This window comes from Labrus mixtus, chromosome 14, assembly GCF_963584025.1.
Source record: "Labrus mixtus chromosome 14, fLabMix1.1, whole genome shotgun sequence".
Classification (NCBI taxonomy): Eukaryota; Metazoa; Chordata; class Actinopteri; order Labriformes; family Labridae; genus Labrus; species Labrus mixtus.
The window spans coordinates 22265687-22289800 of NC_083625.1; the positions used below are offsets into that span (position 1 = coordinate 22265687).

A 24114-nucleotide genomic window follows, 5' to 3' on the forward strand; every position below is an offset into this window, starting at 1 on the left:
GGAGCGAGAAAGCCAGAGAAACCCGAGCCCTTCCAGAGAGGGGGCGTGGTCAGACACAGCTCATTTACATTTAAAGGTACAGACACAGAAACAGCCTGTTCTGAGCAGGACTGAAATAGAGGGGTTTATAGACATGATCAAATACAGGATCAGAGTGGATTTAGAACAAGAAACTTCACAGACATGTTTTGAGGAGCTCTGAGACTTATTTTAACTGGTTGAAGAGGAGGAGGATATGTGACCTTTAATGATTGGTGCAAATGATCCCGTTAACTGCTGTCTGGAGTTCAACACATCGACCTAAGCTACACAGGACTGCTATCTGCAGGGGAAGAAAACACAAGTGCACGAGTTAAGAAAGAAAAATTTGTTTAATATAAATAATCCTGATGAGTTGGTGACATATGATACAAAGGTTCTGAAACAAGAGCGGCATTAAAACGGTCCGGCATTGGTTTCTGTTGTTCAGAACGATAGAATTCGTTTTCAACATGTCTTCAGCTGGCTGCACACGAGGCGATTTTCAACTCTTTACAGATTTTAAAAACGAGGAGACCACCGTCATGAGGACAGATTCAACCGATGTTTAACTTTATAATCCTCTGAACGCAGACATGTGACGACACAGCCGTGAGATGCAGTAACGATGTCACAGACACGAGATCTCACAGAATCTCACGTGATCAAACGTGACTTCAGGAGAAAAACAAACATGGAGGACGATGGACGTGATCAGCTGGCTGTCCTGCTGTGAGTTCAGTTTTGCAGCAAGAAAAAGGAAAATGAGACACGGTTGAGATCCTGGCTGAGAAGACGGATTGTGTGCGGCTTCATTTAATGTGCAGCGCGAGCTGAGGGGGAGCTGTCAGAGCACACAACATCCGGTTGGTGGCGCTTTCCGGTCTGCTCGCTCTCATTGGCTGCTGCAGGCATTCTGTTGCAGGCAGTCCGACCTGAGTCATAAAAATCAAACACGATTGGTGTTTATGACTCCAGATCTGGAGGCTCCAACTCAATGGGGAGCAGTAAAATAACCGTAGTGACACCACACACTGGAGGATTGTTTGGACTGATAATCGGTTGCAACAAACAAGCGGAGCACGCCCCCCAACGGGTCGTTGATTTGGGTCTAAAATCGCCGCGTGTGTAGCCAGCTTCATCATTGAACCTTCAGCTCAGAAGCAGAGTCTCTCCGCTTCATGTCTGGAGATTTGTTTTACAGGACGTTTTTGCTTAAATGTCATGAGACAAAAATAACGAGACGCTGGTGAAAACGATCGGGTTGTCTCTCCGCCCACGTTGTTATCTCCAGCGTGCACAGAAAGGAACCTCTCTCTCTCGCTCTCTCTCTCTCTCTTCAACCCAATGCAAAGCTTCCCGCTCTCGCATTAATCCTCCATTCACAGTCCTGAACCAGCTCGTCCTCATGTGCGTCGATGAAGTTCTCGTCAGGAGCCTCTTTTGTCGTCGTTCACCGCAGATAATATTCGATGGCAGCGGAGAACGCCGCAAAGCCTCCACATCCCAACACCCCCGCCTTCACACCGGCTACCAAACAGAGAAAGAGAAACCAACAGTGAGGGGGGGGGGGCGGACGCATTCAACATTCAATATCAAACATCAAAGTACCACGTTAACATACCACGCAGTCCAATGGCTCCTCCCGTCACACAGCCGCTGTACACGGCGTTCTTCCAGTCAGATTTCCCTCGATGCTGAAAAGAAAAACATGGACCGTGTTACAGCTCAGAGGGGAACATGCGAGCAGTTACAGGAATAAGAAGCGTTACACGAGGACGGATCAGTGACTCAGGTTTAGTAAACATCCTGGTTTCAGAAACACTGACATGTAAACGCCTCGCCGTGTTTTCTGAGCGTGGAGATGAGAGAACTAAAGGTCGTGCAGACCTGCACTGAAAATGAACCTGAACTAACATAACCAGCGACGTCTGTAAGGCTCTGCGGTTTCTACCATCAGGAAGTCACAGACAGATGATGAAGACTTACTGATTCTATGACGCACTCTGTGCAGGAGAACATGGCCCCCACAATGGCAAAGTTCTTGGCGTAGGACATCCCCCTCTGGCCCATGTCTTTGAGGACCTCTCGGGCTGTCGGGGTTCTCAGAGGGTCTTTGGGGTCGAAGCCAACATTGGTATCGATACCAGCTGTGAAAACACCAAAAGCACCTCCGAGGACAAACCCTGTGGGGAAAAAGCATTCATGCATTCAGACTCATGTTTGGACATATAATCGGTTACTAAAGTGGATATTACTTTGGACTCGTCAGCTGAGCTGTCTGAGAGTTTGTTAAAGTGACATGAGACATTCAAAGATGCAGCAGTGTCCTTCTTTTACATCACTGAGACTACAGGGAGACACTGAGGACCACTATCTACGGAGACAAAAATAGCAGGAGATTAAGTAGTTAATGGTGACAGCCCTAATTATTATAACTATTTAGAAATGGCTTTCCATTATGACATTATAACACTATGACATTTCAGTCAGTGTAAGTGTCTGTGATCTGGACTTTAACAGCTCATGTTGTCCATGTAGACCCAGGCCCAGGCCCAGGCCCAGGCCCAGGGCCCAGGCCCAGGCCCAGGCCCAGGCCCAGGCCCAGGCCCAGGCCCAGGCCCAGGCCCAGGCCCAGGCCCAGGCCCAGGCCCAGGCCCAGGCCCAGGCCCAGGCCCAGGCCCCCCATGTACTGTATGCTAGTGTCCTTGCTTATACCTCCAACACAAGCCAGCACCGTCTTGAAGGCGCAGCTCTCCATCCCCCTCTCGATCATCTTCTGCTCGTCGCTTTTAAAAGGCACCGGAAGTCCCCCCATCACGCCGGGGCTCAGGTCCTTCACTGGCCTCTTGTCCCCGATGAGGTGGTCCAGAATCATGCTGTACTGGATCGAAGCGCCGTCCATAATCGGACCGACCGAAGCCGAAGCCTGCATGTCGGAGGAAGCACCGTCCGCAGCACCACTGGAGGCCGCCATGTTTCTCAATGACAGCGCTTCTTCTTCTTCGTTGGTTTATTGGCGGCTCGCAAACCAACGTTTAAGAGCGTATACCGCCACCTACTGTCCTGGAGTGTACAACGTCAGAGCTGTACTTCAGGTTACACTCTGAACATAATAATTATAATACGGTTATAACAATAATAATAATTATAAATGACGATGGAAGCGGGCAAGAGAACTTTACTTTAAGATAAACATTTGAACTTGATCCTTTCCTTTGACCTTCTTTAAAAGGTCCAATCAGTGAGATGTGTAGTGAGTGAAATGATAAAGTGATCTTACTATATGATCAGACATTAAGGAAACATGCTATGTTGAAGTGCTGGCTTCTCTGACAACAATGCAGCAGTCAGTATGTCCTCCTTCTAACTTTAGATTCTGGTCCTGAATGATCTGGATTTGTTTGGACCAGAGAAGGTAGGCGGTTTTAAGGCACCCCCACACGGCCGTTTTGGAAGTCCCTCAGTTTGCCAGATATGAGAGCAGTTATCAGGTCAAACCAACAGGTGTTGCAGTGATGGAAGTGGGCAAGAGAAGTGGTTCAGATAGAAGTGATTGTACCCGACCTAAAAAGCCTCTGCATGTTTGTAATAAGCTCCACGAGCAGAAACGTGCTCAAACTAGGATCAATATTGGAGATGATTTTGAAAAATGGAGAGAGGTTAGAACACAGAAAGGTTTACAGACCGATACAGAGCTGGATAAACACTGAAGCTTCAGTGTCCACCACATGGTGACCTGTGTGAGCATCAACTCTAGAGAGGGGGGGGGGGGGGGGGGGAGACAGCTCTCTACAATGTTTAGAATTTAGACTGCAGTACCCATTTTAAACACTAGAGTCAGAGTAACAAACTGCTCCTTTAACCGTCTATCCTTCATTATTTCAGCAATTAGTCGTTACTGTATCTTTTGAGTGTGTGTTTCATCAAGGAGGTGTGCTTATATGAATTGTGCAGGGTCGGTTTGGGCTGTGATGGTGGGGGCTCATTGTGATATATTTTCATGAGACCCACAATTCCTGGTGGTCCCCCTGGATGGGACTATATTTAGGCTAATTTCTGTTGCAAATTTAAGTCTTGTGATGTTCAGTTTAACCAGCAGTCACTGCTTCACTCCAGTAGGTGGCGGTACATAACCACACGCAGCTCTCCAGGCCCGAGGGCTCAAAAAAGAAAGTGGGAGGTGATGTGAACCAAACATTCACACACACACACACACACACACACACACACACACACACACACACACACACACACACACACACACACACACACACACACACACACACACACACACACACACACACACACACACACACACACACACACACACACACACACACACACACACACACACACACACACACACACACACACACACACACACACACACACACACACACACACACACACACACACACACACAACAGGGCTGTCCGCATGGATCCGGGCTCAGGCACACTGCGCGCCGCTGTCCTGGATGCGGCACAGCTTGAGACAGGAGGCTGCTGCATGATCCCTACATTTGAAAACATAGAGAATAACACAGATAACGACATTTGTGTCAGGTTAAACTAAGCAGGCAGAGGAAGAGGGAGCTGTTTTGTCGTGTAATTGTCGGAGTCAGTGTGTTGGAGATGGAGCGGTGGAAAGGGAGAGTGGCCCTGGTGACCGGAGCCTCTGTGGGGATCGGAGCGGCTGTAGCCCGGGCACTGGTCCAGCAAGGCATGCGGGTCGTCGGCTGTGCCAGGAGTGTCGACAAAATAGAGGTAGGCAGTTTAATCTTTCATTATTATTTCCCCTCCTTCCGTTAGATGAGTCGTTTTGTCTTTACAGAAGAAGCTAGCTCTGTCAGAGCGACAACAAACTAGCTAACTGCTAGCTAACATTAGCTCTACAACTTCAGTTACCGTAAAACGTAGAATATAAGCGCGCCGTAATGTCAGGCCCAGTCCCTTCACTAGCCTGGTGTTGCTGCATGTTTTTGACAAGTAATGGCAGCTCTCAGTTAAATGCCACATGTGCATTTAGTGTTGGTCAGTTTGTGGATAAATATGTATTAATACATATTAATACATATTAATATGTGGGGGGGGGGGGGGACGACAAGCCGACACAAACACTTGAAGGAATCTTGGTGTTCATGCGTTACTTTTAATGACAGATGTCCTTTTCTATCAGAAAGGTATCTTTAAATGACTTCTTTCCCTGATTACGGACTCTATCCACTATCCTATCTTTACAATAAAGGCACAAAAAGCCCCCCCCCCCCCTCCAAAAAAAAAACAAAAAAACTTTTATTTGTATTTTTTACTTGACCTTCAAGGAGGGCGGGAGGGCCCTTGGGGGGGCAGGCCACCCCCTAATATAATGGTAGGGGAAACATTGACATACTTTTTGAATCCCACGAGGGGAAATTCAGTTTCACACTCTGTTGTTGAAACATGCTACACACACACGCACACAAATGCACAAACACAATCCTGTGGACGTGCACTGATGGAGAGATGTCAGAGTGGGGTGGGGGGTTGGAGCCTTGCTCAAGGCCACCTCGGCAGTGCTCAGGAAGTGAACTGGCACTTCTCCAGCAAACAGACCAATTACTAGATTTGGTCCCCACCATGACTTGAACCAGCGACCCTACGGTACCTACATCAAGTCCCTCAGACTGAGCTACTGCTGCCCAGATAGGGATTGAGTAAAAGAAAGAACACAAGAAAGAAGCTTTGTTGTGATGATACTGCACGTTTCATTTCATTAGTTTTATTGCAGTACAGTGTAGATGCCTCCTTTTTACTTTGACCTAGTAGTGGTAAACAAAGAATATATTTTTTGACTCTGAGGACGATGCAGTCCAAACGTTAGTCGTTTGCACCTTTATTCAATTTCCTTTGGTTCCTGTCTTGAAGAAGGAGTCCAATGAATTATAATTTGTGTACTTCTAAGGTCGCTCTCTGAGAGCACCGCCTCCGTTGGAGGAGCGGCTGAAATGCAAGAGTTTACTTCTGGGGCAGCAGTAGCTCAGTCCGTAGCTCCATCTTTTCTACCCTGAGAGACTTTGTGATGCTCCTAAACCAACTCTTACTCTGCACACAGCCACACCCATTATCTGTTGTAATCTCTGATATGAATATTTTTTGTCATTAAGCCTCACTGGATAAGTCATTCTCTATCAGTTGACCTTGTACAGTTCGGTCAGAGGTCAGGTTCAGCAGCGGTCCAACATTAACAGATTCTTACGACAAAAATAGATCCAGTGAGTTTGACCTCAGGCTTAAATAATTATGTCTATTATATAGACCTGTTTGGTTTGAACCAGGCTGTAAACATGTTAATCTCTTCTGTAAAAACAGGCTTTTTTGAATGGGTGTGTATGTGACTTCCTGTGCTTCTGCAGCCAGCCTCTAGTGGACACTCGAGGAACTGCAGGATAATGCGCTTCTTTTTTTCAATATTGGAGGTTGCCGCTTGGGCCAAGTCAACATTTGGCAGATGTTTTTGAAAAAGTAGCCTTTTCTGATTCAGGTCAGTGAAAACCCACCTTTTGGAAAACTTGCGATGGTAGACGTAACCAAACTAGCGCTGGTGCTAACGTTGCTAACTGGACTTTTTACATGCTCACACATACATACACAGTTACTCTCCCACTATGTTGACGCGCAGAGACGCCTGATTGGACGACGGAGGTCACTTGGTGGTTTTGGACGAGACCCGGACAGAATTTGGGTGGTGGGACAACTTTAAAAATGAAATAGTTGCAGAGGAATGAGAAGAACATTTTGCATGTAAAGGACGTCGTTGTTGACTTGGCGTGCTCATGACAGCCACAACGAAGCGTTTTACGTGTTGTCACGACAACATGGCCAAATAAGGTCCTTAGGCTTATTTTTAAAAGATCCAAAATGTTGGCCCCAATTTTCAATGAATGCTATTTGTTAAAATCTTTCTAGCAACGCATGCCAGGTAGATCTCAATTTACATTTTCCCAGCTCATTCAGAAACGTGTGCTGTTGGAACACACGCTTTCTTTAAGGTCAATGGGCTGAATAACGAAGAGTTTTACGAGACCAATCAGTATTTCAGCTCTGCTCTCATCGTGACTGTGGAAGTAATTAGTGCCAGCAGTGATTTTGTTTCAACTGTATGTCAGTTTGTCATCTGCATATTGAACCAGGGGATTTAAAGCTGTGATTAAAACATTAATTAATCCTGAAGGTGATTGTTGGAGGCAAGCACTGGTTGTTTTGAACTTCTGTGACACACATTCATCTGCTTCTCCCCGCAGGCCTTTGTGTCACCATAAGCCATAAGGCTGCTGCACCTTATCTCGTCAGCCAATAATAAAGCCGCGCTCTCCTCAGCCCACACCTGTCCTAGCTTCCAGTCCTCGTTTGAAGGACGCCTGCTCTATCTCCCTTAGCTTTCTTCAGCTACCTTTAACATGAGCTGTAGATTGGGTGTGTCCATCATTGTTAACATATTTAGATGTTGTATACAGTAAAGTGGCAGTTACACCCGTTTCTTCCGCTGTGCTGTTTACAGTTGCACGATCACAGTTAGACCAGAGCAGTAAAAGGAACTCGGGCTCACCCTGTCGTAAAAATATGAATCTGAAGCAGGCTTGTGAATCATTACCCGTGAAGACGTGGGAAATGAAGACAAAAATGTGCAAACATGTTGCTTTGTCTTTCTGAGGATGATTTGTTGTTCATTCGGTCTGTCTTGACGTAATGTTGATAAAGATATGGAAAATACGATCATGGCAGAACCTGCTAATGCGACATCCTACTTACTTTACAGCCTGCTAACGTGACAGCCTGCTAACGTGACAGCCTGCTAACGTGACAGCCTGCTATTGGAAAGCCTGCTATTGGAAAGCCTGCTAACGTTACAGCCTGCTAATGCTACAGTTTGCTAACTGTATGCCTGCTGTACACTTATCCTGTAAACTTTGGGACAAACTCCGTAATTCTAGTAGGCGTCACCGTCACAAGTAAAACAATGCTTGTAGTCATCATCGTTTTCTCTTTCTTGTCATTATACTCAACGATGAAACCAAAACTTCCCCAGCACACTGATTTTTTTTTAATATTCTCCCCATCATCTCTGCACACGTACAGCCCTGCCCAAACATGTATACAGTGAGAGTGAATTGTGCAATAGAGATTCTCCCTGAATTCATACTCTGGTCACATGATCCCACCTGCCAATAGTTAACCTTCAGCAGATTCTCAGCCCTCAATTGAGTGTTGTGCAAGACAAAAACAAGGGCCAAACATTTAAAATCCCCAAATGCATACAAACAAATCAGTATAATATTAGAAAGCTGAATTCATCACCAGCATGGAAATCTGGTCTCTTCTTTGTTGTAATTTGTGATGCATGAAAGAAGAGTCTGGATCCACTTCAGTAGGCCTATAGGTTTGGCCAAACCAGAGATGAATACATGAGTGTGTATAGAGCGACAGGTTTCTGTGACACATTTGAAGACTTGTACGAGACCTTAGAGAGCTGTCTGTGTGAGCTGAGCGACAAAGCCAGTATTGTGCTCCCTCTCCGATGTAAACTGGGTTCTTGCTGTAGATTTGCCAAGCCTGGCATGCTGCTGCTGGGGTGGAGTGGGGGGGTGTAAGTGTCCATCACTAAGCAATTGTTCTTCACTTCCCTTTCGGTGTTTATTCCTTCACTTTGAGAAATCCAAGAAGCTTTTACGATCAGTGTTTTTGAAAAGCAAATATCTAATTTCCAGTAAGCCATATTAATCAGCCATGATGAGGACATTTGTATTCAGATGATGGTGTTTGTGCTCTAGAAGTAACTGAGGAGTGAGCTCAGTGTTGAGTTGTGGCAGCAGTTGTGTTGTGTGTGACACTAAAGAGTATGGCAGAGGGGGGGCGGCGAGGTGAAGAGAGACGTGTGGTCACCATGGGCTCTGTGCAGGAATGGAGACAACAGAACCGATCCAAGTAGCAGCGGCACAGCTTCTCATTAACTCTTGTGAAACCTGTGAAATCAAGAGGGTGAAGCTTTTATTCAGCTGGAAGACAAATCTCTTCACTGCACACAATGTGCTCGTTTTTTAGGTTTTAACAGTTCAGTTGTGGCCTCCAGCGCAGGCCGAGAGTGTGCCTTTGAGAGCCATATGTGTGCACATTCTCATAACAACCAAACGCTGCAGAAAGTGATGTCAGCGGTGAGATCACCATTAAAAAAAAAAGAAAGATCCTCCTTTAGGGTCATATCTGAATATGTACTAATGTGTTTGAAGACTAGTCCAGCTCAAGTCTAATTTTCAAATTTCACTGCAGTTAGCTTATCAGTTTTGAACTGAGCAGCACACGCAAATATTTGCGAGCCAGCTTGGAGAGTGTTTGTAGCGACCCCGTTTCTCTCCACCAAAGCAGCGGGCGGCTGTCTGCAGAGAGACGAGTCTCCTAAGTCACGCCCCTGTTGCTCTAAAGCTCGAGTCTGAATGATTTCACTCAAACATGCTATGCAAAGGGCATCCCTTCATTACTATCCTTGCTGCAGGTTGTCACCTCTGTTTGAACCTCGCCTGAATGCAGAAGGAACATTTGTTTGACGATAAATAAGTCTATTAGTAGATCATTTTAAAAATTATGACACTTTTCATTTCATGGGTGCCGCAAGGCCTCCCACAGAAGAGGCATCTGTCAAAATTCAAAGCTCAGGCTGCTGCAGTTTTAGATCAGATAAATTTAGCAAACAAAATGTGTGGGTTTTTATAATGCCACATGGATTTGTGGTTGGCACACACAGCGCCTGTGTTAGCTGGAGATTGGGGAGTGATTCAGCATGAAATATGACCAAAGAAGATAAAGCTGTGTTATGATTATGCTCAGCAATAAATAAAATCATTTTTTTGTTACATAACTCAGACCTGGGTCATAAGGGATGGATAGATGTTTTGTTTTCTGGACAGGCAGTGCTGGCGGCTTTTAAACACATTGGTTATGTGCTCACGCTGTGTGTTTTTTTTGGTCTTTAATTTGGCTTTTATTTAAATGAAGACTAGTGAGTATTTGCCTGTTCATGCATCTTTGCTCAAAGCTTTTAGCTGCTTCACTTTCTTTAACTTCTGTATAGCTTAAGCATCTTCTATTTAAGGGACTAATTCAGCCGCTCACTCTTTGGCAGGTGAGACAGCAGGTTCATTTAAGCCCTTGGCTGACCAGCTTTGATTCGGTGCCCAGTCTAGAGAAGGTAAAAAAAAGTGCTGAGTCATGCTTCAGAAGCTGAGGTGAAACAACAACAGTCGATCGTTGACGGTCTGTCAGCACATCTGAAGGCGTCTCGGACACATCCTGTAGGCTGTGTCTGGACGGCCCGTCCTGTTGTCTCACAGTAAATAGATCTGAAGTGGGTCAGGTCAGACGGCTTTACTCTCTCAGCCTCACTTCCTGTTTCTATCACTCTTTTATTCTCTTCATCTTCAAATCTTTTTCTGTATTTAAAATACAAAATAAAATACAGACTTCAGTGTTTCCCCTACCATTATAGGGGGGGGGGGGGCAAATAGAATAGTCTCATCATTAAGTTATAGTATTCTCCTTTTTGCTCTGTCACTTGTCATCAGCTGTGAGAGAAATCCTGGCGATATGTCGGTGTCCCGTGTCGGTTTTCTCCTGAGCTCATCGAGTTACGTCAAGGCTTCTTTAGCTCGCATGCTTTTGTCTTACCCATGCAGAAACGTTTTCCACTGACTGCACGTTTTCCACTAACACAACGAGCTGACAAAGACTTATACCTGACTAATAATCCATCTTGTTTCCATGGATTCTGACCCCAAGAGACGGAGCATTCCCACAACCACAGCTCGTAACAACATTTCATCCAGCGCGAGTCCCTCCAGAGCAGCGGTCCTAAAGAGACAAGATGTATGGAATAAGAGAAGGTGGAGATGACGAAAAGTCAGTCTATTTTATTTGTGCAATGGTCCAAAGTGTGCAACAGTCAGGAAGTGTCTTACATGTGAAGCCTGAAACAACAATATGACTCTGGTGGCTTTACAGTGTGAGTGTGAAAAAGTGGATGTCTGTTGTGCAATACATGGCGTGTGCAGAGTATAATATTTAATTAACATTAAGGCTGTCAAACGATAACATTTTAATTGTGATAATTGCAATGAATCGCATGTCAGGACATGAAGTTAAGCTTAGACACAGGAAGTGGTTAGGGATCCCAAACTGACGTCGAGGAAACGTTAACAAAGGTCAATGTGTGATGTCATAAGGTCAATGTGTGATGTCATAAGGTCAATGTGTGATGTCATAAGGTGGATATTACTTTGGACTTGTCAGCTGAGCTGTCTGAGAGTTTGTTAAAGTGAAATGAGACATTCAAAGATGCAGCAGTGTTCTTCTTTTACATCACTGAGACTACAGGGAGACACTGAGGACCACTATCTACGGTGAGCCTGAAGGGACAAAATAACATGAGATTAATTGTGATTAACTTGTTAACGCTGACCGCCCTGGTATGAAGTGCAAACTGAGGAAGTGACACACTCTAAAATTGAAGAACTATAAAAATGTGAAGACATGCATCATGGCCGTATTGTAGAAACGTTTTTTTTTTGTTTTTTTTTGCAGACCATATAAAACGTTTTGTTCTGTGGCAAAAATGCGTGATCCAATTTGAACCGTGAGATTTGTGATGAGGTGCACCGCCATCAGCACGTGACTAAATACGATGCTGATATTTTTTCATCTTTAGTTCTGTTGTTACAGGGGCAGCACACAATTCAAGGTAATTGCACCAGAGTTAGCTAATAGCTAGTTTGCATCAGTTGTCCCTGGGAAGGTAGACAATGTAACCAATGAGCCAAGAAGTAGAGAAGACATCGGTCAGGCTCACCTGAGAACAGCCCTGATGACAGCTATGAACCGCATCATAAATTATGCATGCTACGTTGATGACAACACAGACGGACTCGAGACAGTCTCATGGAGATGGTGTTGATCAGACGCGTCCAAAAAGGAAACCTTTCAAACTGAGCCAGCCTGAGCCGGGTCTATTCACCATGTAAGCTTCAGAGTGGCCATAAAATGTGTCCAATATCAAACAAACACCCAGCAACAAATCCCATTTGGCTACTGTTGAAGCGAAAACAATCCACTTTGTTTTCAATTCAAGCCCCCCCAAACCCCCTCCCAGATTTTTGGGAAATACTGAACTTGATGAACTCTGATAGTCTCCGTTTGAGCTTCATCACAAAGTGCTTCTTCTGCACTGTGCTCGCCCTGCCTCGAATGAACACTCAATTAATGCTGGCCTGCTTCTGTGCTAGCACTCAACGTTTATGAGGGTATTCCCCGTTCGCACATCAGGCCTCCTCAATCAAACACACGCACACACACAATCTCAAAGACGGGCGGATGGTACAGGCAAAGCTTTCCAGAAAGTCTTCAAGTGGACAGGACGGGAAGCGCTCCACCTATCGTAGCAGGAGGCCCAGGAAAGGAACATCAGTGCCAGTAAAGCTTACACCTTCAAATATGATAAGCAGAGAGAGGACAGCACAGCGGAGGTGCAGGGGGGGGGGGATTCATGGGGGTCACTGAGCTGCCCAGACCAATCAGGCCGTTTACTATATGAGATCCCAGCGAGCTTGCATAACAAGTAGGGCTGCAACAGTGTTTGGATTTGTCCCGAGCTGTCACGGTTCGGTGCATGCAGTCATCCGATGAATATGTCAGAGTGGAGAAAAAAAGAAAATCACACATGGCGTATTCCACACCCCAATCCAGGTGGCGGCAGTGCTTGTAACAGTTTGCCAACGGCTATTAAACAACAAACCAAGAAGCAGACACAAAAAACACTGTGGTTCATCTTTTTCCTCTTTTCACTCACACCCCGTCTGCAACGTGCAAGTTAACAGCTGGTGTCTGCGTGTGACACGTAACAGCATGCTAATGTTACAGCCTGCTAGCGCTACAGCCTGCTGACACTACAGCCTGCTGACACTACAGCCTGCTGACACTACAGCCTGCTGACGATACAGCCTGCTAACACTACAGCCTGCTGACGTTACAGCCTGCTAACACTACAGCCTGCTGACGTTACAGCCTGCTGAAGTTACAGCCTGCTGACGTTACAGCCTGCTAACCCTACAGCCTGCTAACACTACAGCCTGCTAACCTTACGGCCTGCTAATGCTACAATATGATATTCTCAATAGCTTTAATGCATTTCTTGACGCATACGATGTCTATTTTGACACTAAGATTGACCTCAGTGGCTTGAAAGATATTTTGGCACTTAAAGATTTTACATGGTGGCCATCTTGGATCCGCCGTGGATCTTGATGAAGTGGCTCTCCATCAAAAATGGAACGTTATGGCGATGAAGAGCATGTGGATAAATTGTGGTGCTTTTGTCCGGCGTGTCCCCATAATTTTGCTAAGCCGCCTCCATACTACATTTGTCGGAGCCCCCCCAGGTGGGCCACCCCAGTTAATAAAAGTCTGGACACGCCCCTGGGTTGTGCTCCTCAGGCTTCAGGTTGGCATCAGATGCTGTAGTGACCCGTGACTAAGATGGAGTCAGCACATGATGCACGCTGGTTTCCTAGAAAGCAGCTCCACCCCTCGGCTAGTTTCCACTACAAACATGAGAGCTGGAGAGGCCCTTTTTTAATCATATGAGTCAACGCAGGCTTCTGTCTGCAGCTAGTATTGAAGTCAGAAATGCCAACCATGCGCTGTCCTCAGTCTCACTCGGAGTAAAGATGTGCTGCTGCATGCTCCCAGGTTTTATCACTTAGTTTTTGAAAATAAATGTCGACACACTGGTTGCACCAGTCTGTTACACAACACCTAGCGGCCTGCTCTGCCTTTTCTCTATCAGGGTTATGAAAGCTCTTTCTAGTACTCACACAAACACACTTTGATTCTCAGGGAACGTTCTTTAATGGACTCCTCAGCTAACCCTATGTTTAGATTCAGAGTGACTTAGGCTCATGACATTATCTGAACGATCGATGGCTGCGTGTTTAGTCCCTGACTGGCGCTCCTTTTGGTTCTCTTAATGATTGTGCTCAAGAACAAAGGGTGGAATTATTTTCTTATCTCCCTCTGCTGATGAGGCCATCCTGAAGGTGGTGTTGTAAAAAATCCTCCCTGGTCGACCTTTAGACCTTTGGATGGCGGTGTCTCAGTGAGAAGAGGAGATAATCACACAACCATCCCATTTACACCTCTGCTGCAATCCTGTTATACAGCCCGCTGCCACCTTTGACTCCTCACGAGCTATAACCGCGCTCAGGCTGAACTTGAAAGAGTCTATTTTTGTCTCCTAGGAGTTGTTCAGCTCGATAATGAGTGCTGGGGATGTGTCGGTAGTTTGTGTTCATCAGTGAAGTTTTGATCGGCTGTATTCTGATCATGCTTTGTCTGTGATTTATGGCTCAAGGGGGCGCTGTTGCTTACATCTCAGATGTTACTTTTGTGAAGATTAAACCGGGTTGTTTATTGTGAATTCATCTTTTGGGGGCGGATTCTCCCACGATGGCATGCGTGCATGACCCGTCTTGTGCTCTTCTTCCTGCCTTTCAAACGGTCTGATAAGAGTGATTTTTATTTTTCAGTTTTTTGTTCTCGCTCTCCTGCTGTCTCCCTCTCTGGCTGCCAACCCTCCTTCTCCACCTCCCTCCGTCTGCAAACTGTTTTATGATCACTGAACAACAGGCTCGGTAATGAGGATGAAAATGCCTCATGACAGGGCATTTGTGTGTGTGTGTGTGTATGTGTCACAGGTACATAAGAGACTGGACAGGAAGCATAATAAATAGAGGAGGGTACCTTCTGTAGTTTTTACAGAATAAGAGGAGGCCCAGTGGTCCGTCTGTAAGAAACGATCCCTGATTTTGTCGGTGAGAGACTCAACCTAACAGAAATCTCATTCCTCCATCTCTCTAGGCTCTCGGCCGCCGCCTGCTGTTATCGATCTGCCTCTCCACTTAAAGCTGGTCTGCCTTCAGCACTCTGGCATCTTTATTTTTATCTCCAGCCGCTTGTTTTGTTGGTCCATTTGCAGCTTTTCCACATGAGTGGGTGAATGATTGATGAACGTGATGTAGGACAATGATGTCCCTTACATTGTAGACCTTATATAACGGACTCCTGCAGGGGTCAGAGGTCATGAATGTAACCATGTAGGCGTGAACACATGTGTCCGGAAGGGCTGCGTGGGTCGAAGTACACACATTACTGTTATGACCTGTTGTAACTCGTTGTTTGTATCTCTCTGTCTCCTTATTATTATTATTTATTTATTTATTTATTCAGCAGCTTCCTCCTTCAAAATAAAATACAGACTTCTCCTAAAGTGAAGCTGCTCCATCGTCCCTTCTGGGCCTCCATACATGTGTGGTGGTGACTGTGTCTGCAGAGACTCTGTCCTCTGACTGGATTTTACTGTTCTGGTTTGTTCTGGTTGACGCGGGATGTTTCTGGGTGGAGCTGGTGTGTTTCCTCCAGCCAATGACAGCGCAGCAGGTGAGTTTAGGAGAGGATACAATTCAGTGATTGGACATGATTCAAACTGGTGAATATGACGGACGTGGACGTAGCAGCAAAGAAGAGAAAATATAATCAGAGTGAGGAGAAACACCAAGTGGATAAAGCTCGTTCTAAAACGAGGGTGAACCTTGTGTTGGCTTTTACCCGTGGACGTGGAGTTGGTCTACTTCCTGTTGGACAGGCAGGTGACAAACACCAGAGGTTAGCTTGAGCTAGCGTGCGTTAGCTTGACGTGAAGGTACAAGCAGTAAACATACACACTACGTCCTGCAGGGGGGCAGGGGGGGGCGATGAGCCCAGGAGGAGGAGGGGCCCAATTTGAATGTTGTGTTTACAAACTGTGACCAACCATACAAACTTGTCTTCTTCAGGAGTATAAAACCATCGTCACACTCAGGTAGCTTTTTACTTCTGGATCCACTCTGTCGAGCCCGACAGCTTTGCTCTCTGAGGGTGTGACAGGTTTGATATCCGGTTTCTGTTTGGATCATGATGAATGAATTATGCGTTGCGTGCACCTGTCAGCTAAATACAGGCCTGATTTATTATGTGTGGGACAGAGGGCTGACGGTGTGGCCAGTATGTGGGCTGGTACTGGCTCTGGAAGTACAGCTGGTGCCAGAACTTACCCACCCACACACACACACACACATACACACACACACACACGCAGGAGAGAGATTCACAGCCTGAGACTTCCTGTAGTTGGAGCGTGATCACAGCTCGTTTGCTGCTCCCTCTTAAACGACAGTCACATAACTAATTCTCTCCCTCTTACAAAAGAGCGGCCTGGCTTCCTCTTTACATTAACCTCCTTTCTGAATAAAGTCCGTCTGCCAGCTCCTTTCGTTCCTGAGTGCCGGTCCAACAGGGACTCAGACGGGCAGGCCTGAAGTGAGATCAGTGATTTAAATGAAGCTCACATACTTAAAATTAAAGACATTACTGCAGCTGAACAGCCGAGTGATCACAGCTTCACATCTCGAGGGAATGAACCAAACCGAGCAGTTCACTTGTCGACTGCAAGTTTAAAAAAAAAAGACTTGGTTGTATGCATTTCTTTTCTGTCTTCAGATTTTGACAGCTTTATTCGGGTAATGCCTTCTCTCGGGATAATCTCCGTTAAACAGCTTAGAAGACGAGCGGAGAAATCTGCACACTTCAAGTGTAAGATAGGATGTGTTCACTCTTGTACACCTTTTGTTAGAAATAAAGCCGAAATGATCCCTCAATCCAGTTTCATCATGAATCTGAACAGTTTGTTTTCCTCAATAAACGGCTTTACAGGACGCCGCCGCCCCTCAGGTGTGCTGTAGTTCTTCTTGTGTCCAGCTGTCAGCCATGTGTTGGATAATATTCACATGAATCCCCACATCTACATGTGATGGTTACAAACTCTCTGCTGCTTTCATCAGTTGTAACCTGGCTGTCAGGAGAGATTCAGGTCCCTATGACGGATCCTGCAAAGTCTTCTGTGGAATATGTTACAAAAACGATCAACATCTTGAACTTACAAACTCTGCTCTGCTTAGCAGGAAAGTTTTCACATTTATTATAATGTTCAAAAGAAAAATAACCACAGGTAGTCAGCATCAGTGAATTATTGTTCATCTAGTCCCCGGTGAGTAGTCAGTGTAAGGTTTGGAGGAGGTCGGACTGGTACTGGGGAGAAATGCTGTGCAGAGATTTTTAGGTGATGCGCCGGGAGCGAGAGAAGGTGGATGAGGGTTGGGGAGATGCACTGCCAGGGCTTTGATCACACTATTGAAATGTCAGGCTAAAAGTAACGCAGCTTCAAGTTATTAATGAGGGAATTTAAGTAACGAATAATTACTGAAATAAGAAGCTACAACTCTGACCCCTAGTGTTGTGTAGAGTCGATGCTCACGCAGGTTGCCATGTAGTGAACACTGAAGCTTCAGTGTTTATCCAGCTCTGCATCGGTCTGTAAACCTTTCTGTGTTCTAACCTCTCCATTTTCCAAAGCATCTCCAATATTGATCCTAGTTTGAGCACGTTTCTGCTCGTGGAGCTTATTAGAAACATGCAGAGGCTTTTTAGGTCGGGTACAATCACTTCTATCTGAACCACTTCTCTTGACCTGATAACTGCTCTCATATCAGGCAAACCGAGGGGCGTCCAAAACGGCCGTGTGGGGGGTGTCTTAAAACCGCCTACCTTCTCTGGTCCAAACAAATCCAGAGCATTCAGGACCAGAATCTAAAGTTAGAAGGAGGACATACTGACTGCTGCATTGTTGTCAGAGAAGCCAGCACTTCAACATAGCATGTTTCCTTAATGTCTGATCATATAGTAAGGTCACTTTATCATTTCACTCACTACACATCTCATTGATTTGTCCTTTAAAAGAAGGTCAAAGCAAAGGATCAAGTTCAAATGTTTATCTTAAAGTAAATGATAGTGGAAATAGTTCAGACTAGCTAAAGCTTATGTCTCACAGAGACTTTGTGTTGTGCATCGTCTGCGTGTATAACCGGCCCCACCCTCATCACCCTTGTGCCCCCTCCTGTCTGACTGGCACCCAGAGGGAGACATCAGGTGACTGCTGCAGCTGTGCCTGGCAGGGGGATCTGTGTCAGTTTATATCAAACCCCACAGTGGTGGAAAGCCAGCTGACCTGGTTGGAGGGCGCCCTGCTCAGCCTCACTGAATCCTGAGGGACGAGCTGGGTCAGTCGGTGCAGAGCTTTCTTCTCATACAGAGGCATGGCTTTTATTTTTGTAAAAGGTTGAATTTAATGAATCTGCCTGAAACGTCCTCAGATCGGTGAGGTTGTGGTCACACTGGTGCTGGCAGGTTCTCTCTTTGATTTTCAACTGATGTGCTGTTGGTTTTACGTTTGCACGCTCTCTTTGCTGTCTCTGTGTCTGAGTGGGTAGGGCGTGTTTTCCATGTCACAGTATCTGAACCACGGCGCTGCAGGTTAATGATTTCCAGCACATATCTGGCTGTGTCTCAGTCCTGATGATAATCCTCTCTCACTTTTATACAGCTCCTCTTGTTGTTTGATGATTTCCCTTCATCATTTTAAGAATAAGCGTGGGGTTTAACGTGTATCTTGTTTGTGTTTTTCAGAAGCTGGCAGCAGAGTGTCAGAGCGCCGGCTACAGCGGCACACTGATCCCTTATAAGTGCGACCTGTCCAACGAGGAGGAGATCCTGTCCATGTTTTCAGCCATCAAGACGCTGCACAAGGGAGTGGACGTGTGCATCAACAACGCTGGCCTCGCCCACAATGAGCCGCTGCTCAGCGGGAAGACGGAGGGCTGGAGGAACATGATCGATGTGGGTGGATCACACACACAGCGATATGAATGCTCTTATGTAGAATAGGAAGGGTTAGTGTTTCTGTGTTTCTGCTTTATTGATTTAATGGCCGCTGAGTTGAAATGGAACAGCAGAGGGAGGAGCTGGAGCGGTCTCTGCCCAGAGGGAGTGGAAGTCCTGTGTTTGTAGAGCTTGTGTTGTGCAAAGAGAAAAAGAGTTAAAGCAGAAATGTGTGGATGGATAGACACACACACTCACACACTGATCCCCTCCCCTCACAGAGGCCACTTCATTGGCTCCGGGGAGAAGCTCTGGCAGGCACAGCAGAGGCCCGCTAATGAAAGCCGGCACTATTTCTCTTGTTAGGACATTCTGATTCATTGAGCTCTTGACCACCGCAGACCCCCCTGCTCTACAGTCTCCGTCGTCCTGCGTTCACAACGCTCGTCCATCTGTTGTCATGGCAGCTCATGTGAATGAGTGCAGCCGTGTATTTTTAGCCCGTGTTTAATCTGTACGCTGACCTTGTTTGGTCACTTACCCCTATCTTGCCGCAGCATTTGCTTTTAACCTTAGAGACCACGAGCTGGAACGGAGCAGCCGGTTCAGACGGTCCAACACGCTGACCCAGTGAGCATCAGTCCACTAAACTCTCACAGCGTTATTACACGCCATTCTTACCTGTGACTCAGCGATACATCACAGTGACGTTGTGCATATATTCTTGTATTGATGACTTTTACATACCATTGATGAGCTTCTTGTGACATGGTGAAACAGCAGATATAGAAGAGGGATACATAAATGGTTAAGGTTGTCTTCTTCCTCCCTGCAGGTAAATGTGTTAGCTCTGTCCATCTGCACCCGTGAGGCCTACAAATCAATGAAGGAGAGGAATGTGGACGACGGCCACATTATCAATATTAACAGGTAAGCTGTGCAGATAACATTCAGCTCTACAGACAAATGATGGATCCATGTGAAAATACCTCAGACAGTTTATTCAAGGCGACTTTAATCTTGATGGTATTTAGTAAAACCAGTTGAACCAAAATGTTACAAGGCGGTTTTAAGGCACCCCCACACGGCAGTTTTGGACGCCCCTCAGTTTGCTAGATATGAGAGCAGTTATCAGGTCAACAGGTGTTGCAGTGATGGAAGCGGGCAAGAAAAATATTATAAATGTTTAGACAAAAGAATCCATCTTTCATGACAGCCCCATGAAATACCTTTTATCTTTGTCAATAAACGATTAGGAAATTATTTTTTTTTTGTACTTTTCTAAGAAAGCCTCTGCATGTTTCTAAAAAGCTCCACGAGCAGAAATGTGCTCAAACTAGGATCAATATTGGAGATGCTTTTGAAAAATGGAGAGAGGTTAGAACACAGAAAGGTTTACAGACCGATGCAGAGCTGGATAAACACTGAAGCTTCAGTGTCCACCACATGGTGACCTGTGTGAGCATCGACTCTAGAGAGGAGGGGGGGGAGACAGCTCTCTACAATGTTTTGAATTTGGACTGCAGTACCCATTTTAAACACTAGGGGTCAGAGTTACATATTGCTCCTTTAACAGTCTATCCTTCACATGTAGCTTCTTATTTCAGTAATTATTTGTTACTTTATTTCACTCATCAATAACTTAAAGCTGCGTTACTTTTATCCTGACATTTCAACAGTGTGATCAAAGCTCTGGCAGCACATCTCCTCACCCTGCTGTGTGAGTTAGCGGACCGAGCGAAGCCTATCAGAGAAGTCTTAACGTTCCAGTACTCACACACGCGTTGTTACAGGATTCTAGGTTTGCCTCACTGAATAAACTTAGTGAGAAAATAATAAACTGTACATAGAGAGGTAAAACTTCTCCAGCTTCAGCTTCATTCAACATACATACAGATGTAAACAGAGATCAGGATTACACGAACAACAACTGCTTTACGGCAGCTACGGTAACTCCAAAGGGACACATTGCTCCAAAGACAAGAGCACGTTTAAAAAAACTAAAGATGATGATAACGTGCAGTGCAGCATATGAGGGGTTAACCTTCTCTCCTGCCTCCTGTTACAGTATGGGGGGGCACAGGATGGTACCCAGTGCTGATGAGCATTTCTACTGTGCCACCAAATACGCCGTGACGGCTCTGACTGAGGGGATTCGACAAGAGCTCCGAGAAGCCAACACCCACATCAGAGCCACAGTGAGTCGGTACCTGCAACAGCTAATCTGTACCTGAAGCCTTTGTTTATTTATTCACATACATGAGTCTGCATGAAGGCGGAGCTTGGCATGAAGAAACATTTAGTGAGGCACGTAAATCAGCCCACAGGTTTCTGATCTTAACTTATTAAATACTGAATTAAATTTCCCAAACACAACACGGCTTCCCACAGCAGCAATCAAGAATGAAAACATCTGAGTACGGCCCCCGTTTCCACCTGGCTTTTTCACCCTCTAAAGCCCCGATTCCACCAAGCGGTCCAGTCCGTTCAGCTCAGTACATATATCATCGTTTCCACCGTCAATAGTTGGAAAGGTACCAAAATAACCGTTCCATACTGTCCTACTTTTGTTGCGTCTCTTCTGTTGGCGTCCCAATGTGACCCTAAAGGGCGGCGCTAGACACACATCAGTCTGTTGATTGGTCAGAAGAATCGTCACTTCCTGTGTGACAGCGGTAATAAAGGAGAGGGAGAGTGATTCAAGGCTGTTTTTGTTTTCAGCACGTTGCTCCGTCCCATGGACGACCTCGGAGGTGCTGACCTCTGCTGGATGTCCTCCATTGTTGCCCTTTGTTTAGTGAGTCGCGTTCTTCTTCGTTTATTTCATTGGCGGGCTACTCTGTGTCACGCTGTAACGTAGCTGAAAGCCATCAGGCTTTACACCCAGCCTACCAAGTAAGAGGAACAGTGGGCTATGGAAAAAACAAACAAAATCAGGGTTCACCGTACCAAACCGTACTGAACCAAACTGGACCGCCTGGTGGAAACGGGGCTAGTGGACAGTCTGCCCTCGCTCTCTACCTACACCGGTCGAGAAATGTGACCTGACTGTATTTAACTGACTGGCTCTGCTCAGACAGTTTGTGTTTCATGCTCTGATGACTCTCCTCCCCTGCAGTGTATTTCTCCTGGACTGGTGGAGACTGAGTTCGCCTTCCGGCACCACAACAGCGACCCGGAGAAAGCAGCCGCCGTGTACGAGAGTATGAAAGTAAGAGAGGGGGTAACACAGAGAGTCCAACAATGAACTCACACCTGAGGAGGTTTGTATCGTTAACACATCTGCTCTCCTCTCCGCAGTGCTTGAAAGCAGAAGATATAGCCAGTGCCGTCACGTTTGTCCTCGGAGCCCCCCCTCATGTCCAGGTATCTCTCTCCTCTTTAAATCATCACACGTGTCGGTACGCTCGCCCTGTCCCGTTTCTGTATTGATCTCTTTTTTTTTTGTGTTTCATCAGATCGGAGATGTGCAGATGAGGCCGGTCGAGCAGGTGTCATAGCAGTGAGAAGGGAAGCTGCAGGAGGAGCGGACAGACGGCAGCCACGGTGACTCTTTAGCAACCTCTGCTGGGCGTAGGAAGAAGGGCGTGTGGGGGGTTGGGGTACAAAACAAATCAACTACAGCTGGTGTTGGATCTGCTGGGACGTGGTCGAAGAGGGCTGGAGCCTTAAGTAGGCTGGGCGTGGACTTTGTAACACCACTACAGAAATACTACTGAATGCAGAAACCTGTTTTTTTTATTTGTATGATGATTGGTCCTGGTCCTGGTCCTGGACTGAGCTGAATCTCCAGACTACAGATGCAACAAATAGGAGAGGAGGGAGCTGCTGCTGCTGCGCCACGTGGTCGTCTGCACGGCCGTCACGTCAGAGGGGAGCGAACGCCATTGATTGCACATGTTGTGTGTTTTGTTCTGTAGGTCATGTGACATATCTTTTTGAAATCACATGGAAAAAAAGGTAATTGCTGTTTATGAAAAAATGACTGTTTTCTGTGGTTTAATTTTTTTTTATAAGTATTTTAACTTTGATCATAGCTAGACGTGTTCTCATACTCACTAACCGTAAACAAAACTTTACTGCACTCGCTTTCACTAACCATCCGCTAGGCCACCCGGCCGCCTTCAAGGCCTTCGCACACTGAGTCCCATTTATCGTCCAATATTGACGCTCGTTTAAAAAGTGATGTGATCATGTGATCTCATGTTGTGTCGATCAGGTCTGCACACTGACGCCGATGTTTCTCAGAAAATGTTCGGTTTTCTTCTGTTTTCTTGCTTCCATCTCTTATAGGCGTGCATGCTTGGTGCGTGCGGCGGGAGTCTGATCTGTCCCGTTGACTCGGTGCTCAGATCACGCCACTCGATCTCAAACATACCGCCAGTCGCTGCTCTGGATGAACTGCTTCCAGTAAATAGAAAATCAGTCTAAGGTGTGGTTCTACTAAAGCGAGCAGTTATCGGACCTCTGACTTCCTGAAACTCACCTGGAGAGTCTGCAGCTCCTTTATGGACCGGAGAAACTCTCCTCGCTCTCGTAACCTGCAAGTATCTGTGCAGGTTCTCAGTCATCCGGGTTATGGTATGCTGGATCCAAAGACAGCTGGACTCGTCTGAAGATCTTGAAGACGTTTCCCCGCTCATCCTCAGAACTGAAGAAGTCTTGAAGAGGTGAAATGTCTTCAACATCTTCAGCCGAGTCCAGCTGTCTTTGGATCCAGCTTCAAATCTCGAACAGCAAACTTTTGCAATCAACAAAAACTCAACACATCGGACTCAGCGTGCAAAGGCCTTCACACTCTGCTTATTTTCCAGAACACGTTCAGTCACCAGGTTTAAGAAATCAGAGCATCACAGACAGAAATCACACACACACACACCTTTCTCTGGTCCACCTCTCTTGTGTGTACCTTCAGTTATTCTGCACTTTGGATTCACGAGGAAGTCAAACACTGGAAACAAACGTATGTAGGGGGAAGACACTAACTCCATGCACATGTATGCTCGAAAGAAATGTGGAACTGTCTCCTTTAAATGAATAAAAAAAAAAGATTGCTTGAAAAATGTTAAATGGTTTGTTTTCTGTTCACCAGATCGACTTTGAATAATTTTATATTATCCAAAGGACATCCGGCTTGACCTTCATTTCCAGTGTCTTGTCTACAAAACCCCCCAATGATGAGAAAAGTAAATCCTGTCCGTCTTTTGCCTGCTCCACTTTTCAGCAGTAGCCCCTCCCCCAGGTGGGTGACACTCCCACAGCTAGG

At 46.0% G+C, this 24114-nt stretch overlaps 2 protein-coding genes across 2 annotated transcripts; one reads left to right on the forward strand and one right to left on the reverse strand.

The window, feature by feature from the left end:
• Nucleotides 1-352: 352 nt before the first annotated feature.
• timm22 (translocase of inner mitochondrial membrane 22 homolog (yeast)) lies at nucleotides 353-3021 on the reverse strand. The gene is made up of 4 exons (XM_061055852.1): nucleotides 2737-3021; nucleotides 2008-2204; nucleotides 1643-1715; nucleotides 353-1548 (listed from the first exon to the last, which is right to left on the reverse strand). Exons 1-4 carry the CDS (start codon nucleotides 2993-2995, stop codon nucleotides 1472-1474), a joined length of 606 nt encoding a protein of 201 aa, XP_060911835.1. The 5' UTR covers nucleotides 2996-3021; the 3' UTR covers nucleotides 353-1471.
• Nucleotides 3022-4436: 1415 nt separating this feature from the next.
• dhrs11a (dehydrogenase/reductase 11a) lies at nucleotides 4437-23911 on the forward strand. The gene is made up of 7 exons (XM_061056241.1): nucleotides 4437-4787; nucleotides 18657-18866; nucleotides 19684-19778; nucleotides 20917-21046; nucleotides 21967-22059; nucleotides 22149-22214; nucleotides 22307-23911. Exons 1-7 carry the CDS (start codon nucleotides 4656-4658, stop codon nucleotides 22346-22348), a joined length of 768 nt encoding a protein of 255 aa, XP_060912224.1. The 5' UTR covers nucleotides 4437-4655; the 3' UTR covers nucleotides 22349-23911.
• The last annotated feature ends 203 nt before the right edge of the window (nucleotides 23912-24114 follow it).